This window comes from Mesoplodon densirostris, chromosome 17 (genome assembly GCF_025265405.1).
Source record: "Mesoplodon densirostris isolate mMesDen1 chromosome 17, mMesDen1 primary haplotype, whole genome shotgun sequence".
NCBI classification, from domain to species: Eukaryota; Metazoa; Chordata; class Mammalia; order Artiodactyla; family Ziphiidae; genus Mesoplodon; species Mesoplodon densirostris.
Genome location: NC_082677.1, coordinates 68,294,353 through 68,315,691, shown reverse-complemented (window position 1 = coordinate 68,315,691; position 21,339 = coordinate 68,294,353). Strand labels below are relative to the sequence as shown.

General features: G+C 42.5%; 1 protein-coding gene across 2 annotated transcripts in view; it reads left to right on the top strand.

Moving 5' to 3' along the window:
* NALCN (sodium leak channel, non-selective) overlaps positions 1-21,339 on the top strand; it is a 263,906-nt gene that overhangs the window by 192,345 nt on the left and 50,222 nt on the right. For both annotated transcript variants that reach the window (XM_060079639.1, XM_060079640.1), the window contains 3 exons: positions 1,593-1,666; positions 19,389-19,490; positions 19,908-19,977. In XM_060079639.1, coding sequence (XP_059935622.1) covers positions 1,593-1,666; positions 19,389-19,490; positions 19,908-19,977 — 246 coding nt within the window. The remainder of the gene's footprint in view (positions 1-1,592; positions 1,667-19,388; positions 19,491-19,907; positions 19,978-21,339) is intronic.

The following is a 21,339-nucleotide window of genomic DNA, read 5'->3' as shown; positions in this document are numbered from 1 at the left end:
ATTGGAAACAAAAGAGTGTACCGCCTCTCCTCACGTGAGGGAAATAGCCAGTGTGTGCAGTGACCCTTCCCTTCATTACAGATTTGCTGTGAAATAGGAAAGTTCTCTTGCTAGTGATGATGCTATGTAGGTTGTCAGCTGTGGTGTGATGACCAGCACTTTCCCAGCTCTGGCAATATGGCCACATGGGTTGACATTCTAGCATTCATTTATAGGTTTGTTTGCAGATTGGAGCTCTGTGACTTTGTACCTCAGGTTACCCATCTCTTGTTCAAGAGAAACTGGATGGTCTGTTTTTTCTGAATACAGAGTTATTCTGTCTCCTGCTCGATTTTCCTCCCTCAACTTTGTTTGAAAGTGTTTCCTCCATTCTCCTTGCTTAAAGGACTGCCTAGCTCAGCACTTGCACAGGGAGTTTGCACCAGGTTAACCTGCCCTGTGCACATGTCCAGCTTTAGTCCTTCACCCACTGCTTCCTTCGCTTGTAGAAATCTTAACTGTCCTTCAAGGCCCAATACGACTTCTTCTTCAGTCAAGTCTTTGCTAACTATTTGAGACACACCTAATTCTCCCCGACGCAGAGCCCTACAGCCCCCCTTATCTTTTCTATGGGGCACAGCACCTAGCATTTTACTAGCTACTGCACCCTGCTTTTTACTGATAATCTCATGACTCTCCAATAGTCACTGAAATCATGCTAAGTGCTCAGGAAATCTGGTCTAATCTATTGATCAAAATGAATGGGACATTGTCCAAGTATCTGAGGTCTGCAGCTACACTTCCTAGTTCTTGAATCTTCCCAGGCTGGTGGTGTGTCTCTCTTCTTTCTCTGCCCTTGTCCTACCCACCCTGGATCCCTGTACACCTGTCACCAATCTTACTTCTGTAACTATCAAGCAGTACAGAGCTGAGTCTGCGGAGTGTATCTTCTGGTTTGTAGCCAGCCTCCAGAATTTTTTTTCTTAGTCCTTTCTCCTGGGTTAATTTCATCGTCGCCAAGGAGGAAGAAACCTTGAAAGTTGGTCTCATTTGTCTCTATGTCTATAGGCAAAACAATTCTTAAACTCATCATTCAGGTTAGTATTGGGTCCCAGAATCAGATGTCATGTGGATTAGACAACATTTTACTAAACGACAGCAATAAGGGTCCAGTAGTCATTGCAACATTCCAAATTCTTTGGAAACTGAAAACCCTATTCGGATGTAAGGAGACATTACTACCAATGAGCATAGCCAGTGTGTCGCCCCCACAGCTGTGACACGTGGCCTCACAAGCTTGTTTGCAGTTCTATTCAAATAAAAGTAAAGGTAGAAATTAAAATTAAACGATAGAATCAATCATATGATGAAAAAATTCACGTGTATTGTTTTCATAGTGTTATCTGTTTTGTGTGTGTAATGATTTGTCAGTATATTTCCCCTTTACAGTCTTTTTTTTTTTAACATCTTTATTGGAGTATAATTGCTTTACAATGGTGTGTTAGTTTCTGCTTTATAACAAAGTGAATCAGCTATACGTATACATATATCCCCATATCTCCTCCCTCTCCCTTTTATATTCTGAAACTAAAGTCACACTCATGATTTTACAGCTTCGCAAGTCTGTCTTCAGCATCAGGGCAAGGAACCTTCTAGAAAAGGAGACCGCAGTCACTAAAATTTTAAGGTAACATCGTTTAACACTGATACATATTTAAATACAAATAGGATTAAGTTAAGCAAAAAGGAGCTTTTTTAAAAATAATGAACTAATTTTCTGAGTATCAATATATACTTTCTGCTACAGAGTAGGTTTGGGTAACTATGTACTTTAAAATAATGTCAAACACATCATTAACGTCTCTCCTGAGAAAGTAATATTTTATTAGCTCAACCAGCCATTTTTTCTCTTTCATGCACTTAAACATAAATTATAAGTATAAACATTTACAGAAAGATGAAAATAACTTTTATTTTTACAGATTTTGTCTTTTGTGATCTCTAAAAGACAAATCACAGTCTAAGGGGAAAATGGTAAAAGGGAAAGCTTTTTAATTATTAAAAATAAATGTATTTAAAATCTATAAGAATCAAAAGTATATCCATTTTAGAATGCTTATAAAATAAGCATAAGCACATAATTTTAATGCTACTTTCTAAAATCTGCCTTGAAGTATCAGAAAGGAAAATTAAGCTAGCTGCTTAAGGGTATTTTATAAGACTATGTTTTAATATAAAGTAACATGATCATTATAAAAATGCATAAGTATTTGGAATATAATTTATTGGTTTCTGTATTACATAGACATGTATAAGAAATACACCTAAATATTGGAGCTGGAGGTGGAATGGCTGACAAGGTGAATAGATAAATTCATAGGAGGAAGCCCTGTCCAAACTGTGCTAAAGGGAAGGAGTTTGATTCTCTTCTACCCCACCTGAGTTATTAAGAGTAGTCATGAAAGCATTTTGCCAGAATCTCTGTCACTAGAACTTGGATAACTGGAATGAGGAAATAAGGCTAATAGATATGATTTGAGAAACTATTTTGACTTTGTAACACTACCTGAAATTTGTGTGCCAGAAACAATCCTAACTCATCGAGACAGGATTCTGTGTATTTATTCTTTATGTTGGCTGACGATTCATGCATACAGTTGAGTGTGTGTTGGAGTCCCTTCTATGAGATAAGAATAAATATTTCTGGGGCTTAGATATTATCACCAAAGAATATGATGAGATGAAACTGAAAGGTCTCATTGAAATAGAGAAAGGAGAGCTTCTAAGCAAATATAACCACCTGTGAACCAACTTCAGTTTGCTTCCAACTGGCTCAATCCTGGCGTTACCATCAGATAACACCACGAGGCTGGCCTCAAACACTACGTGGTCCTCCAGGTTCTTTATCCAGCTGGAATTGTACTAGACACGTTCATGGCACAGTCAGTCCCTAGGGTCTTGAAGACTCTCCCTGGTCACACAAAACAGGTCATGAGCTGGGTGCTGGATTTCTGGTTCACCCCCAGGAACCAGAAACCACCCACGAGGAGATCCTAATATCCAGAGTCTATCTGCCAAATTAGGAATCAAGCGACCTTACTGACCTGCCCAGAATAAGTTTCCAGAAGGGGCCCTAGAGGTTCCCAGAGACCTTCAGAGCAGAGGCAGACAGGGACCCTTGGAAGGAGGTGACCTCCATACACCCCATTCCTGTGAACTCTTTCTTAAACTTGCTCTTCCACTTTCCCTTTTCCACCACCTTTCCTACTCACCTTCTCCCAGTTTACAAAAGAAAGGTGGTGCTCCCATCCACCCAAAAGAAAGGTGAAGCTCTAGGGTTCACTGATCTGAGATGTCCAGTCCTCTGGGTGACCGAACACAGGGGCTGTTCCCGCATGGCTTTCCCAGAACGAGGGCCCCATCGGCAGCACCTTATTGTCCATCCAAGCGACAGATTTTTGGAAAACTTCCTTCCAAGAATTCATCTGCCTTAGAATTAGGCCTTAGCAATACATGGATGTCACAAGGGCCTGTGTTAACATGTTATTTGAATTGAAAAATAACAAGCAGACTTCTGACAGATTCGCTGATTGGTTTGGCAATAAAAACTAACTTTGTGGGTGCACAGGGTCATAACATTGAATGGACTGGATGGATGAGACTCCCCAATATTTTCTTAAAGTTATGTTAAAGCACATATACAATAATGCTAGAAAATACATCCTTTACTGCTAATTGACATTATGAGTGGAACATTTAGTTGTTGATTTTTAAAAGTACAGAAGTGGTTTTAAAAAGAGAAAATTTATGAGTACCTGAGCAGAAACAACAACAAAAACTAAAAGAGAAAAAAAAGAGAGAGGAGAAGAGAAATTAAAAAGAAAAGGAAAACATTTACAGTCACCTGGGGCCAATGGTTCAAATAGCCCTGCACAAATTGGAGAGGAAGGAAGGTTTCCAGCACTCTCCCAGGGTCTCCGTGCTCCCACCGACCCTCTCCTCCCCCAGGCCTCCCCCTTCTCTCTGTTAAGGAAGTTCTGCCAGGTGACTTAGAAGTGGAAAGACGAATACTATATGATGTCACTTACATGTGGAATCTAAAAACAAAGTCAAACTCCTAGAAACAGAGAGGAGATAGGGGATTGCCAGGGGCTGGGAGGTAGGAGAGATGCAGGGATGCTGGTCAAAGGATACACATTTCCAGTTTTAAGTTCTGGGGATCTAATGTCCAGCATGGTGACTGAAGTTAATAATATTGGATCGTATACGTAAAATTTGCTAAGAGAGTAGATCTTGTGTGCTCACGACATACACACACACACGCACACACAGAAACACAAAAACAGTACAAAAAACAGTAGCTGAGGAGAGGGACGTGTTAATTAACTTTATTGTGGTCCTCATTTCACAATATATATGAATATCAAACCGTGTTGTACACCTTAAATGTACACAATGTTATTTGTCATTTGTACCTCAATAAAGCTGGGGGAGAAGTCGCCTCTCCCTTGACCATCTGCATTTTGAAAGGAGGCTTTAAGAAGGAAAGAACTTTAAGACCAGGAGGTGCAGACTCAATACCTTAATGGATGGGGCTGCCTTGATACAAAAGGGAGGCCCGATGGAGACTTGTTCCTGTCACTCTTGATTTTCCTAAGTGTTTTGTTTCCATAGACTTATAGACTTTAGTTTCATCTGAGAGGTTCCTCCCCCGGGAGGCATGGAAAGAAGACCTGAGCTGGGACGTTTGGGCAAGTCCATCACTGGCGGGCATTAGTCACATATTAGTGTCTTAGAAATAACTCTTTAAAAAATAACAAATATTTGGGGAAAATAATACAAAACACATCCCAGATGTAAGGTATCTGGAGGACTGTTGTATAAACAGGGAAATTATTTAAATTTAAAGCTTGGAGGAGATGATCTTCAGGGTCCCCCAGGTGTAACACAGGATACTGGACTTAGTGTTAGGAGGCCTGGACCAGCGTCTGGCTCTGCTTTTCTATAACCTTAAGCTACTCACTTATCTGAACCTCCGTTTTCTCATCTGCCTTTGTGGTGTAGACTGCCCCAAAAGGTCATCTGAACTATCTGTTGATGAAGCAAAGTGAAATGTTAATACTTATTATGTAAGGGAAACCACCAGTTCAGTGGTCTTAACAATGTCTCAGAAGGGATAGGTCAGGGGTGGATATTCATAAGGTTGGGGGTCTGAGTTTAAGTGTTTTTACTGGGGAGGTCTGGTTGAGATTGGGCAGAATTCTTCAAATAAGAGTTTAGGTCATTTTGCAATATGTACGAATACTGAATCATTATGTTGTATACCTGAAACTAATGTCATATGTCAGTTACACCTCAATTAAAAAAAAAGTTTAGGACTCTTCAGGATATACAAGTAACAAGTACTTGTTATTATCGACAGGTAACCATTACTGTTCGGGGGAGGGCAGCCCCCAGGGTGGGGGACAGGATGAGGTGACACACCTTCATCTCTCCACTGCCTTCAGGGCTCTTTCCACCCTCTATGGCATGACAGTTCAGTCATCAGCCATTGAGATGGAGTTTGCACTTCTGATTTTCACTTACCTTCTTGATTTGGGGTGATTCTGAGAAGAGGGAAAATAAATGGTGACTCTGGGCTTCCATCTCTACTCCAGAAATCTGTTCTATTCTATGCCTTTTGAATTTTTAACCATATATATGTATTACCTTTAAAAAATAAATACAACTAATTTTTAGAAACAGCATTCTTAAAATATTTAGGATTGATGCCTACCTGGGCAGTGTCTTGGCCCAAGTCTTTTTTTTTTTTTTTTTTTTTTTTGCGGTATGCGGGCCTCTCACTGTTGTGGCCTCTCCCATTGTGGAGCACAGGCTCCGGACGCGCAGGCTCAGCGGCCATGGCTCACGGGCCCAGCCGCTCCGCGGCATATGGGATCCCCCCAGACCGGGGCACGAACCCGTATCCCCTGCATCGGCAGGCGGACTCTCAACCACTTGCGCCACCAGGGAGGCCCAATTGGCCCAAGTCTTGATGAGAAGCAGTTGATCTGATGTGACTGGTTTGTCCAGTTGATGATCTGTTGTCGTCTAGAGAAAGGAAATGGCCCGTTACTCTGTAGCTCGGATGAGTGGATTTTTGGAAAGTTCCTGAAGCTAACAATGAAAGTACTTATGGTTAAGGCCTTAAGTTCCTGGACATTCATTTCCTGGGATGAATATTCAAGTCATGTTGATGGAGCGGTCTTGATTCTCAGTATTGATAATTAAGCTGTGGGGTTACCAGGGGGCTCAATTCTCAGGGGACCCACATTTCCAAATATCCATCTTTCATTTGAAACAGGGTCGGCATTATTCCAGCAAAGAGTGTGCTATATACCTCCCTATGAACAGGAAGTTCAAGTCCACAAACGATTTCTACACATAATCATGTTTAATTTGTATTCTTCTACTTATTTTTTGAAATTAATTGTCTGCTTTGAAAATTGAAATGAACTTCTGGATATATATGGGAACGCTTTTTTTTTTTTTTTTTTTGTGGTACGCAGGCCTCTCACTGTTGTGGCCTCTCCCGTTGCACAGCACAGGCTCCGGACGCACAGGCTCAGCGGCCATGGCTCATGGGCCCAGCCGCTCCGCGGCATGTGGGATCCCCCCAGACCAGGGCACGAACCCATGTCCCCTGCATCGGCAGGCGGACTCCCAACCACTGCGCCACCAGGGAAGCCCATATGGGAACACTTTTGATGAGAAACACAAGTAGGGCATTTTTACAGAACTTGAGAATAGTGTCGCAAGCTTAAATGCAGGTGACTCATTTGGCACTAATGGGCCAGACTTACCTGGAGAGCATCGTGAGAGAGGATGGCCCACCACCTAAATGGTAAAATCCAGGGCTGCTATTAAATTCACTCTTATTTTGACTTCATCTGCACCATTCAGCTCCACTAAAGAAAGCTTCCTTCAAAAGGCAGTGACCTTTACATCACATCAGATGAAATCAAAACAAAGAGCAGTGCCTTTCAAAAGCATCACTCCCTCTACTGAGATTTCTCTAATTTGAGCCCTGAAATTGAACAAAAATACATTATCATTCCTGCTAGGCTGAATACATAGAGAAATGTCAGAATAAAATAATTAAACATTTTACATTATTTTAGAAAGCGCCATCCTTTTGTAGTTTGCCATCAGCATCTCATTAGCTAGGATGGATCTTTATAATCTTTTTGAATGCTCAGTCTGGTATGATATTTATATTCTGATATTTGGATCGATGACATAATTTTCCTTGCCACACACTTAATTAATAATGTTTTGAATTTAGTTGAATGCTACTTACTATTAAAAAATTAAATATATATATAATGACATATGTTTGGTGAGTTTTTCTCATCATTTTAAGACAGTCATTTTTATTGATTACAAATACATATATTTCTGGCCTGGAATTTTGTGCCCTTCTTGACACTGACCTACAAAGGGCGCCTCATTCCTGTCCCAGGTCCAGTCACATAGAATATGCTGTGTCGGGGTAGTAGACATGGAAAGAGGACAGGATCTGCAGCCAACCACACTTGGCTTTAAGTGCCCTGAGTAGCAGTGACTCTTGGGAAGGCTCAGCTCCTCCATCTGCCAAGTAGGGCTATAGGTGACCTCATAGGAGTTAAGTGAGCATGTGTATCAAGTACTCACTTGGCAACTCAGTAGCCAAACTGAGTTATAATTCTGGCTCCATCACTTCATGGATGTTTGACATTGGGCAAGTTATTTAATGTCTCTGCACCTCCGTTTTCTCATCTGTTAAATGGGATCTATAAATGTATAACCCCTGCCCTATAGGAGAGGATTAAACGAGTTGGTATCTGTAGGTGATTTTTCATTATTGGCAATAAGTTAGGGGAGACCCACAGTTGCCCCTGAGAGGCAGGCAATTGACAGTTATCTTTCAAAGCTGATCCTCAAGGGCGTGGTGCAGAATCTCCACTATTGCCCAGCAGAGACTAGATCTGAGGGGCATAAAGTGCTTTTGATACATCGGTGTACTCTTTTTCCAGGTTGATTCCAAGGTTCTTGCTTACCCAGCTGGAAGCAGTCTATCTGCTTCAGCTTTACACTCAGTTAAGCCTTGCTAGGCTGGCTAACATCTTCAAGGTATCATCAGATCATTTGTTTAAATCATTTGCTGGTTGTTTATTGGTGGATATAGTCCCAAACTAACAACATAGATTCCTCAGCCAAGGTTGGCATCCCCGATGGCTGGCGGGAAGTCCTGGGCTTGGAGAACTGTGATCGTCCTAGTGCCCTAAGGGCAGCTGTCAAGTTCTCCATTCTGCTTGGCTGCACCAGGAAATCAAACAGTCCTATCTATCTCAGAAGCGGGCAGCCTACAGAGGCTTTGGCAGGAAGCCTAGTCAAACAGGTAGAGATCAGCATCTCGCAGGGACAGCCAGCAAAGGGAGAGGTGAGGGGGGTCACAGGTGTTGGTAAAGTCAAGCCTGATGGACTTGGCAGCTGGAAGAGTGATGGTGAGTGGAATTTAAATCAAGATCATTGGCTGAGAACAGCTGGTGATCAGGGCAGGGGAGCAGCTGGACAGAAGCTGTAACTGCCGTCGTGGGCACCACGGGTAGATCCGTGCCCGCTGGGGCTGAGACAAGCATAGAATCGTCTTCTGCATGGGTTGTAATACCTGCCTGGAACCTTCGGTGTGCACATCCCTTTGGCACTCCGTAACTTCGGGGTGGATGAGGGCTTAGCTGGGGGTGGTCCTTCATGGGCTGTAGGCTCAATGAGGGTGTTTCTCTCGGTCCACTGGCCTCTTCGAGGCCCCAGTTCTCCCAGCTCTCTCTCCCCAGGGTCTAGGACAGATGAACTGACGTCTGGGCTCTTCTCTGGGATGTGAGCATCTAAGTCATATTCCCCTGGAAGATATGGTGAACCTGATGTTGAAGAGACCGAGGAGATCATAGGAGTTTTCTAGAGGAAGGAATTCAAGTTAAATCCCAAAGATTCCCTCCGAAGGCCACCTGCTCCTGCGCACTTCGTCAGCTGTGTGAGCAGAGGAATTTGAGGAAAGGGGGAAGAGCCTGTTCATCCTTATCTGTCCTCTCTTGTCTAGACCCAAGCTGCCAGGTCTCTGAAGTGGGCACATTACCGGGGAGTCTAAGAGCGCTTCACGATGCAGAGCACAGGCCTCTTACCCGCTCTGCTTTTTCCCTTGGGGCAAGTTCTCCTTTTCAAATGATTGTTTTGTCCATTAGCGCCGCAATTCAGCAATTTTTGATAAGGTCGTGGGAGTTCTCTGCAGCTCTGCATTCTGGGCACGGCTAGCAAGGCATGCGCAGCATCCCCAGAACCCGGGGCCAGACTTGCCAACTTCTCAGTGAGATGTGCTCCAGCCGTGGGAGGGGATGCACGGGAAGACCCTGAGGATGAGGAGGAGGCTGAGACTGGGTCAAATTTTTATGGCCATTGGCAAGAATAACCCGAAGTTTTAAGAAAAGAGGGTATTGGGCATTAATAGGCCATTATTAATTAACTATGACTACTATCTGATTTATTAAATGTTTATAATATATTTACTGTGTTTATAGATATAAATACATAGATTATTAGTATGAATATATTACTAGTAAATCATTAAATAGTAATCAAATATTTAGTTTAAATATTAAATATTATTGTAAATATTTATCTGTGACTCTATTAAGGCTGCCTAATTGTTGATTTTCCTTATTGAGATTTTTCCGATACTTAAAAACTCCTGTAGATTGTTTGGAAAGCCATTTGGAGATATAAAGACTAAGTAGATGGATGGAAATTAAGTGTATTCAGAGAACAATAAACGGAGGCAATAAGATCTGTGGATACATGCATCTGAATAAAACATAAAACGGTGAAAGTTTCAAGGAGGCGAAATGTAACTTAATTGAAACAAAATAATTATATTCTTTTTTTTTTTTTTGCTTTCAACAACCAAACTTCCTTTCCTTGAACTCTAGAAAAAATTTGTTTTATTGAGCTACAATTAACATATAACATATATTAGTTTCAGGTGTGCAGCATAATGATTCCCGGGGATTTGTATATATTATGAAATGATCACCACAAAGAAGTCTAGTCAACTTCCGTGACCTTACATAGGAAAATAATATATTCTAAAGGTGTTTCCCTAGGTAATACCTGATTTGTGGTAATCAAAATATATTTCATTGGGCTTCCCTGGTGGCGCAGTGGTTGAGAGTCCCCCTGCCGATGCAGGGAACACGGGTTCGTGCCCCGGTCCGGGAAGATCCCACATGCCGCGGAGAGGCTGGGCCCGTGAGCCATGGCCGCTGAGCCTGCGCGTCCAGAGCCTGTGCTCCGCAACAGGAGAGGACACAACAGTGAGAGGCCCGCGTACCTCAATAAAAATATATATATATATATATATATTTCATTGACATAGTATATGATTTGTAGATTATTTTTAGGTAAGCCCCCGAAGTGATTTAATAGCACTGTGGGTTAGGAGAGCTGCTGTTAAATTTTACCTAACAAATTCAAAGAGATATTTTGAACAGGTTTTTCTTTTACTATTTTATCATTGAAGGGTAAAGTAGTAAATAATATAGGAGGATACATATCTCTAGAAAAATCGGTCCATACGGTTTATGCAACATTTGGAAAATTTCACTTTTGTTATAATAAAAAGTTCAAGCTTTGCAATGTAATTGACATTTTTCTGAGTCCACAGCAGGGTTACTAAATTCGAACCCCAGTGAATGGTGTGGGGTTTCAGACATTTTATTTGCTGAATTGGATAGATGCACTAAAGGCATGGATTTCCCGTGAGGTCACTTTCTTTTTCACGTATGGTATCTACGTGTGATAAGACGTAAGGCTTCTTTCATTTTTCAGTCTACAAGAGGTTCTGGTTGTTGGGGTATTTACATGTCTACGTATGAAAACATTTTCATGAAAAACACAAGATTGGAAGGAACTAATTCACTGTTGCTATGAAGAGCCGTACTCGGGACTGGGCTGACTCACAAAGGAGCAGGATACCTACTGGGGTAAAAACGCAGCTATTCCCTCATCGCAGCAAGAGGCCGGTACAGAGGCGCTCACCTATTAGCCTCACTGGGACCCTGCTTTCGAGGATCACGTTGTCACTTACATGGAGGCAGGTAAGAGCCCCTTCCAGGAAACACTCATCATCTGTTCTCTTACCCGGTTCTACAGCCATAGTTTTACATAATTACCACTAAAGGACTCTCTTCCTATTGTCTGTTGGTGTGATTACATTATGTTAACCACATCTGATAATACTTGACAAGGTGCAGCTCAAGATGTGAGTAAAATCCCTCAAATTTAGTGTCCTGCAAAGCTACACCGCTGTTCCTTTAGATGGTAATTACGTTTAATACCAGATAGTATCGTCGTGTAATCTAAGTTTTCTATAACGGATGAAAATAATTTGAAGACTCACAGGCCTCTCTCTTTCGTTACAGAAGGTACAGGCTTTTCCCACACCCTCGTTCTGGAACATTAAGAAAGAAAATGTGGAGACGGAGAAGAAAGAAACCGAGGACCCCCTGCTGCTGTTTCTATAAACAACTAGTGGTGTTTAAAGGCTAATAAAGCTCCAAGATCTCTCTTAGAACCATCACCTTTGGGCCAATTTTAAAATATTTTAGATGGAGAAATGTCAAGAAAAATAGAGACAGTTTCTTAAGACATGATTCTCTCCCCTCAACCTCCATAAAAGATTTTATACAAATATATGGCTGTCATATAAGGGGCAATTGAAATTCCATAGCACAAAGGCAATGCAGAGAAGAAGAAAAAAAAAGAGTCAATCTTTCATATGTTTTTTTCAAAGCCTTGGCAAGAAACCAGGGGTAATATTTTTGCAACTGGGAATGTGTGTTTGCTGAAGAATATTCCCACATTTGAATCATCCTCAGGGGTCCTAGGCTTGTTTTACTTTCAAAGGTAGAGAGGGCATCACATTAACCCCAACTGGGAAAAGGAAAATGCCCCACTGTAATTCTCCTCCAGGGAGCAGGGATAAAGGGATTACATATGCCTGCATAATGGAGAATTTCCTCACTCAGACAAGACAAAAGACTTCATTATTTTTCACCAGACACTTGAAGCCTTGTGTCTCCCGGTTCCAGAAGCCAAGAAGGCCGACCAAGTTTGTTTAATTTTAAACCGCTAGATGGAGTTTCTAAGAAACCGGCCTCCCAGGACTGGCCATTATGAAGAGATAAAGAGAAGATATTGAAAACCTTCATGCCACGACTCTCAGGGTCTTTCCCCTAAGACGAGCGAGACCTTCCCTGAAGATCACAGAGTGTGTCGATACCTGAGCTTTGCTTTTTCTCTAGGCAGCAAAGCAATGAACACTTTCTTCCTGAAAACATATTTCTTTGATCCTTATGTGAGACCAAAAGGCATCTAAACCCTCATGAAAAATTTAAAGTGGCAAAATAGAACTTTTTTTTCTTTTTTTTTTTTTTGCGGTATGCGGGCCTCTCACTGTTGTGGCCTCTCCCGTCGCGGGGCACAGGCTCCGGACGCGCAGGCCCAGTGGCCATGGCTCACGGGCCCAGCCGCTCCGCGGCATATGGGATCCTCCCAGACCGGGGCACGAACCCGTATCCCCTGCATTGGCAGGCGGACTCTCAACCACTGCGCCACCAGGGAGGCCCGGCAAAATAGAACTTAATTGAACATTTGAGTAATTTTCCTTCTGACTAGGTCTATTCCTGAGTAGCTTTAACGATGTGTGCATCTCATTTCTTATTGGTGCAGTATGAAAAGTGCCAAATTCCTCAGTTATTTACTGAAATAGTAAATAACTATTTAGTAGTTACATAACTATTAAATAGTTATTTACTATTTCAGCTTGGCAGTAGATTCCTGTAAGACAAGGTGCACAGTGACCCTGTTCCCAGTGACAAATCCAATCTCCTGTTTAAGAAATTGATTCAGGGGCCTCCCTGGTGGCGCAAGTGGTTGAGAGTCCGCCTGCCGATGCAGGGGATACGGGTTCGTGCCCCGGTCTGGGAGGATCCCATATGCCGCGGAGCGGCTGGGCCCGTGAGCCATGGCCGCTGAGCCTGCGCGTCCGGAGCCTGCGCGTCCGGAGCCTGTGCTCCGCAACGGGGGAGGCCACAACAGTGAGAGGCCCGCATACGGCAAAAAAAAAAAAAAAAGAAAAAAGAAATTGATTCAGCTCAGCTTCATGCTGGCTTGCAAGTTTCCCTTAACAGCTCTCCCATAGAATATAGCTAAAGATTTATAAACTTCCTACTTGCAAGAAGCAATGTCTGGTTTTTTGTTACCGTTTCAGGGTCTCATCTATTATAGGTGTGCAGCCCGCTTCTTGAGTGGTGTAGTATTCTAACTTGAGATCAAATTAAGATTATTTAACTTCCCCTTTCGAAAGCATATTTCAAACACGAAAGCCTATTTCAAAGGCATATTTCTGCTTTGTGATTATTTCCGTGCTTCGTGAGCATGAAGAGATCAAAAAAGAAATGAAGACATTTGATCTTTGCAGAAGATGTCAAGGTTCCTTCGTGTAACAGATGTTTCTTGAGCGCCTACTGCGTACAAGGTGAAGTAATCAGTGACCAAGCAGAGTGTCTTGGAGCTGTTGGGAGCGCGGCGTGGGTGGGGAGCTGCAGGACCAGTGACAGCGATGTGGGGGTGAGGCTGGAAGCGGACCCTACAGGACTTTGCAAGTCAAGCTGAGCTTCTGGTCTTCATCTTTCTCTGAAGAGCAGTAGGATGTTGAAGATTTTGAGACAGTGATGATAGCTGTATTTGTTATCTATTGCTATGTTGCAAATACTCTGCAACTCAGTGATTTACACAGCACGTGGATAACCTCACAGTTTCAGCCAGGAAGCTGGGCCTGGCTTAGTGGGGTCTCTGGCTCTGGGTCCTTCACAAAGCTGCAGGCATTTTGACGGGAATGGGCAAAACGCCCTGCCCAGCTCGCTTGCACGGTTACGGATGAGCTGGTGTGCCTCCTGGGCTGTCGGATGAATGCTTCACTTCCTCAAGGGTTGTTCATGGGAGGGCAGCCTCACCCCTTTGGGAAGGGGGTTCTCTCCATAGCGCAGCTCCCAGCAAGGCAGCCTTCATCCCCAGAGCAAGCCAGAGACTGCGGAAGATGAAAGCACAGTGTCTGGTGACCTCTTCCATCTCTTCTGCCTTATGTTTGTTTAAAGCAAGTGTCCAAGTCCCGCCCACACTAAGGGGCTGCACACGGGCATGGAAACCAGGAGGTGGGGTCATCGGGGGCCATCTGAGAAGCACCCACCGCAATCACACCGTGGATGGTCACTTCAGAAATCACTTTGCTTGGGAGAATAATACGTTTGTGGAGACCGCTTAAGAGGCTGTCGCTCTGGTCCGGAGTGTACATCACTGCTGACCGGTCAGAACAGAGCAGACTTCCTTCCCAACACCGATCTGTGTCCAACTCGCTGTTCTCTCCTCCACCCTCTATGGAATGTTTTAACATCAACCGCGACATAGGACAAGAAAAGAAAGTCAATAATGGCAACTAACATTCAAATCGAGCATCTACCTTTCCAGAGCGCTGCACATTCATAATCCTACTTGATTCCTCCCACTCTCTATGAAGTCAGTAGCAAAGGTATCATTGTCACCACATCTTACACGTGGGGCACGGAGGCTCGGAGAAGGCATGTCACTTGCCTGAGGTCCCACAGCTGGGAAAAGCTGAGGTCAGAAGTGCGTGGTTCTAAACCATGTGTTTTCTCAAATCATCTTCTCCATCTGGCCCCCAGACAGAGGCAGAACTTTCTGTTCGCTTCTGTGCTGCTGGGTGGAGACCTGCAAACCTCTGCGGCTTTGCTACTTTGAACCTGAGACGAGCGAGTTGTAAATCCTGCCCCCCATGCTCCCCCTAGTTCACTGTACACCCCCACCTCCCCCTTCACGTGTCCGTCCTGTCCATCCGTCAGCCCGTTCGCGTGCCGGGAACTGCGCTTCTAGGAATATGGGTTTGAGTGATGAAATGGTCCCTGAGAAATGTACAGTCTAATAAGGGAGGTAACTAATGATGACCGAATGCCACAAGCATTAAACAAGCTCGGCCAATAACAGGCCGCAGGAACACGGAACAGCAGACATAATCCTTCTGCGCTTTCACATCGGTGAAATATTTCTCACTTGATGTTACTTATCAGAACCCATTTATATCAAAGTTTGTAATTGTATGACGCACGTCAAAACGTGACGTGGTACTTCCTAGTTTGGGTTACAGTTGATGCTTGTATGTATAATGAAAGTGTATTTCCTTTTAAAAATAATAAAGCAGGGCTTCCCTGGTGGCACAGTGGTTGAGAGTCCACCTGCCGATGCAGGGGACACGGGTTCGTGCCCCGGTCTGGGAGGATCCCACATGCCGTGGAGCGGCTGGGCCCGTGAGCCATGGCTGCTGAGCCTGCGCGTCCGGAGCCTGTGCTCCACAACGGGAGAGGCCACAACAGTGAGAGGCCCGCGTACCACATAAATAAATAAATAAATAAATAAATAAAAATAATAAAGCAAGCTTTTACCGTACTTGTGTGTGAACCTTGGCACATTGCATTAGAGAATATGTAGCCTCTTAGTAGCATCTGATTGTGCCAGATGGAAGTGACTTTTCTCCCAAGTTTATTATTTTCTTAAATAACAAAATATTTTACATTCATCAGAGAATGTGACAATGGCTTATGTATGAGGCTGTCTTATCTATGCAGAAACCTCCTAACGTTGCCTCCTTCCTACACCTGCTTCAAAGCCCAGGTGTCCTCAGGGTGGAAGTACTGTGCGCCTGCTTTCCCACACCCTTGCCCCCACCAGGCCCCTCCTACCCCGGATCCATCTCCTTTTATCTGAGTTTCTTCCTTCATCCATAGGGAACTCATTTTTGACAACTAGTCTCCTTGTATAATATAATTAGATTTTTCCCATATGTTTTCTTTCAGATGGATTTATGTATCTGTAGAAAAGTTTTTTCTGTATCATTAGCTGTTTTTGTTGGGGGAGGGGGATTATTATGGACAAATAGCTAGTTATTAACTATAATGGATACCTTGCCTAGAAGAAAATTTTGCCTTTTAATCTTAGTAAGATTCTACCACTGTACTTAAAAGGGGGGAAGCGTAAACCTTTAAGAGCCTTTCATGAACTGCCTTTCATGTGCCCCCCTCAAAAAAAGATTGCCTTCGCCCAATTTGCTATGAATATGACCCTCAGTTTTCAGCAAAGAAACCCTAGCATTTACCTTTAGAGTTTCCTAGTTTGAAAGACACTGCACATCCTCAAAGGAGAGAACGAGACGTCAGGGCGTTTGGTCCGAGGAGAGACTCGGCGAGGGCACTGGCTGCTAAATGGAGACAGAGACTGCTGGCCTTGGTTTTGGTACCAGATCTGGGGGTGAGGTGTGAGGCTGTGGGTCTGGCACAGGGGGTCAGAGAGTCACACTGAGCCTGAGGCTCCAAAGGGGACCATTAACAGCCCAGCGAGAGGGCCCCACCTGCCTGATTTCACCCTGCTCAGATCACAGGGCACCTTGTTACCCCAGGAAAGGAGGAGGTGAGTTGGCAGCCTCTGCTCAGAGAACAAGAAGATTCTGGCAGGGGCCTCTCGCCCAGGAAGCGGAAACCACCGAGACTGATGCTCTGAAGTCACCTGTTACGTGTTTTAACTGGCCCAGAGTTAGCATTTTCTTCTTTTTTTCCCATCAATATCTAGTTTGAAATTGTTCCAGCAAACAGTGCCTGTAACGTAGAAGGAAGTGGTAGGAAAAGGATAGTAAGGCAAATGGTTCTATATGTTACATTTAAGTGGCTGTCCTAGTCTGATTAAGCACGGGTTTTCTGATTGTAGGATAGAGCTTAAAAGCCAGCGCCCATCAACCCCACCCCAGATGAGTGCGAATCACCGAGAACCTGAAGACTCACATATGGACTGCAAACATTCATGTCACATGTATGGCTGAAACTCCAGCCCATTTGAGTATTATTTTCTGAATTCTCTAGACCCAACAGAAAAGAGGGAGCTGATCTTGAAGCAAAGAGGAAAAGAGGGGTTGCTTTCTCACCCCAACTTCAGTCACGCTATTGGTGGAGGAGATGGAAGAGGAGGTGTCATAGGGTGGGGGTAGGGGGACTTCCAATATGGGTTTGTCTCCATGGAGACCTGCTTGTCTTGTTCAGTCAGAGGAGGGTGTCTCAGGTGTGGTCCTGACTCTTCTCCAGCAAGGACGCCCAGGCATCCTCAGACTGGGCTTTCGGGCAGACACCAGCAGTGTGGTTTTTTTTAAAATCACAGGCAGCTTAAAGCCAGTTACATTCTATATACTTCAAGCATAGCAGGAACGCCCAACTCAAACGGGTATTTTATAATCAAGTTATATGTGTTTTGTATTTAAGACCTATAGGTCTCATGTACTTTTAGGGAAGAGTCTTGTGACAAAAAGTAAAAGTTACTAAGTGGTTAAAAGTCAAGTCTTTTTTTTAAATATTGAAATACAGTTGATTCAAAATGTGTTAGTTTCTGGTGTACAGCAAAGTGATTCATATTACATATATACATGTATATCTGAATCTTTTTCAGATTCTTTTCCGTTATACAATAGTTTATTACAAGATAATGAATATAGTGCCCTGTGCTATACAGTAGGACCTTGTTGTTTATTTTATATATAGTATTTTGTACCTGCTATACAGGGATAAATTAGAAGTTTGGGATTAGCAGTTACAAACTACTATATATAAAATTGAAGGTTAAGTCTTGACTGTTTACACAAATGACAAGGCTCTGTATATCTATGCTGGAATAACACTGTTCTCCAAATAGATTTTTTTCAGAATGCCTTCATGATTTTCAGACCTTTGTCCAAAAAATAATTCATAATGTACATAATATGAGATCATCCTATACCTTTGTCAACTCAGCTGAACTTACAAATGCATCTTCCTCTTCGACCCCATTGCAGTCCTGGAAATAGCACAGTCTCTATATCTCACTGCCAGAAACCCTTGTTGTTCAATAAAATTTTGACTTGGATTTTATCTCAAAATGGTCCATGTTGCTCATTAAACTAAGAAGAGTGATTTGGGGGCATTATTTCCTGTAATGCATTTACATTTGTTGCATGTGTATGATTTCTCATAAGTATTCGTCGTAATTATCCTCACTGGCATCAAAACCGTTTTTAAGTACTTGAAAATACACATGATATCATAAGAGATGTTGTTTTAAGTATGCTGAACAGACATAGATCTTTTTCTCGAAGATCTTAACTCTGAGACAGACAGTAAAAATATAACTCAAAGCCAATCTAGAAATGCAATTTAGGAACCATAAATACGAAAGTGTTACGAATGCAGTGACAGAGTACATGGGTTCCAGTTTGAACACATATGGTGTCATAAAATTTGCATATCACAAAACCATTGCATTTTAAGTCTTATGAGTTCTCTTCAAGTTCAAACCCTTTTCCTCGCTTTATGGATAATGAAACTGAGCCCAAAGGTCCCTCAACTGGCTCATGACAGTGTCGCCTTGGAACACAGGTCTCTTAACCACGGATTTCTTTTCTTTCCACTTGACTACTATAGTCATCAAGGGAATTCCTGTCATTTCCAGTTGGAGAGAGCTTCCTGGAGAAGAAATGTTGTTTTCTCTCCGAATCATTCACACCACAGGTGTTGAGTCACCCAATTGTCTTCACTCATTAGCAAATCTGAAATTAACACAAGCCCGGTTACGGTTTAAAGCGAACATGTTTTAAAAAGTCTTCAGAGCTTTGTGAGTACAAAGAAAGTGGCAACTGGTTACCTGTAAGCCACAGGCTTTCAGCTGACGTTTCTCTAGGTATTCATTCCAGCTTTAATTACTTGTCTTTTCTATTAGTTTGTTGCCTCTAACTTTACCCTTTCCTAGCGTTCTGCAAACTCTCCTTGGAACATATATTCCATCAGCCCAGGAGCCTAGGTGGACAAATCCTTCCCTAAGGGCTTTTATTAGAAACCTCCCTGTCTAAATTGAAAACCAGCATCATGGGTACCTATGGTTAGGCTGGCCCTTTGGCTTACAGAATCCCGGTAGAGGCTCTTCTGTTTGGGGTGGGGATGGAATGGGGACACATGGTTGGGGGGATTGTTTTCTATTTATTTTCCAGCACCTTTTCGTGGCTATGACCGTCCTGTTTTGAAAGTATTCTTGACACAGAACCTAAAGCTCATTTACATTATTGGCAATGTGTCATTTGCTGTACTTTGTCTTATCATTGGTGTTTCCTTAAGAATAAGAAGAATAATGAGCAGTTATGCATTATTCATCCCAAGTGTACAAATCAGGCATTTATCTGCGGCTCCTTTTTTTTCTAGAGCTTGCACTCGACAGCGCATGCTGAGCGGATCATTTGAGGGGCAGCCGGCAAAGGAAAGGTCAATTCTTAGTGTGCAGCACCATATCCGCCAAGAGCGCAGGTAAATACACCGGAAGCCGAGGCTGCAGAGAAACGAAGGAAAGGAGTTTTACAGGAAGCATCACTGACCCCAGCCCTGGTCAGGAGGCAGGCCCGGGTGAAGAGCTGAGTTCTGTTTGCTGATGGCAACAGTAATAAAACTCACAATCAGATTCAAAGAATCAAAACATCTTTCAAAAGCCCTTCCCTTGGTGATGATAGCCAAATTCTCACTTTTAAGATCAGAAGGAAAAAATTCTGAATTTTGTTAGATGAGATCAAAGGCAGGTGGATAGACTAAAACTTTTGCTATAAAAAGAAATATTAAGCATTTGTGATGCTATCAGGAATTACTTTATTTCATTTTTATGATGGTCATCGCTTAAAAGTCCAAATTTGATCTCGACATGTATTGATCAGTTGGTTGTGATTGTTTTAGGTCACTAAGACACGGATCAAACAGCCAGAGGATCAGCAGGGGGAAATCTCTTGAAACTCTGACTCAAGATGTAAGTTCTAAGCAATGCTTTGGATTTTGGAAGTGTGATTGTGAAAACGTATTTAAATGGTTGCTTAGACAATTCCAGCACCTGGGTTCTTCTGTCACATTGTCACGTCTGCTTAACACTTCATACCAGAAGTAATCAGGAAACTCAGGGAGCAAACTAAATGGCCAGGTACGGAAAAGTGACCATAAACTGTAGAAAAATCTGGACATCCTACAAAGCACATATCTTCGTTTAGATAGTAACACAAAAGTGAAATATCAGATGCATTTGACTGAAATTAAAGACATTTAAAGCACTTTATGGCAATGAATCACATCCGTAACTTTAAATATTTACTAATTTCCAAACACAGGTCCAGTGTCTATCATTTCAGAGTCAACATACTAGGAAATAAAATTTTATTTCTAGAGGAATTTTTCTGTCAAAGACTGCACAAGATTTCCCAAGAATTTCTTTGATTTTCAACTCTAGGTCATTCATTTATTCATTAACTGACACAGTAAAATATTTATCAACTACTTACAATGAGCCAGGTCCTGTTCTAAGGGATGAGAAGTAGCAGGGAAACAAGACAAAATCCCCATCCTGTAGGAGCTTACATTCTAGTAAAAGACACAAAGAATAAGCAAGCAAACAAATATTATCAATATAATCCTTTCTGGGTGTGATTTTTATTTAGTTTCCATTATCTCTTCATTGCTGTGGCAGGTTTGCTCTGTACTACAAAGAAAAATCAAATAGTGTAAAGAAATCAAAAGTGGTAAGTAGAATCATGGATGTAGAAAACAAACTTATGGTTACTGGGGGATAAGGTGGGGGAGGGATAAATTAGGAGACTGGGATTGACATATACACACTACTATATATAAAATAGATAACTAATAAGGACCTACTGTATAACACAGGGAACTCTACTCAATACTCCAATGGCCTATATGGGAAAGGAATCTTAAAAAAAAAAGAATGGATATATGTATATGTATAACTGATTCACTCTGCTATACATCTGAAACTAACACAACATTGTAAATCAACCATACTCCAAGAAAAAGAAAAGAAATCAAAGGTGGAGATTTTGGGGCAGGGAGCATTAGAAAGGAGGGTGACACCTCTGAATTAGCTCAGAGACCCCAAAAAAGTGAAAGAACGAACCATGTGAAATCCCAGGGAAACCAGAGGAGGCAAAAGTCTAACCTATGGGCTAGACTCGCCAGCCGTGAGATCATGCCGAGATTACCATGAGACAGTTGGAAAGGACATACTAAATACTTATCATTAGTGAAGCCCTGATTAAGATATAGGTGTTGAGTCTGGATAACTTGGCTAAGCAAGCAGAGTCTTGAATGTTCAAAGCTAAGGAGG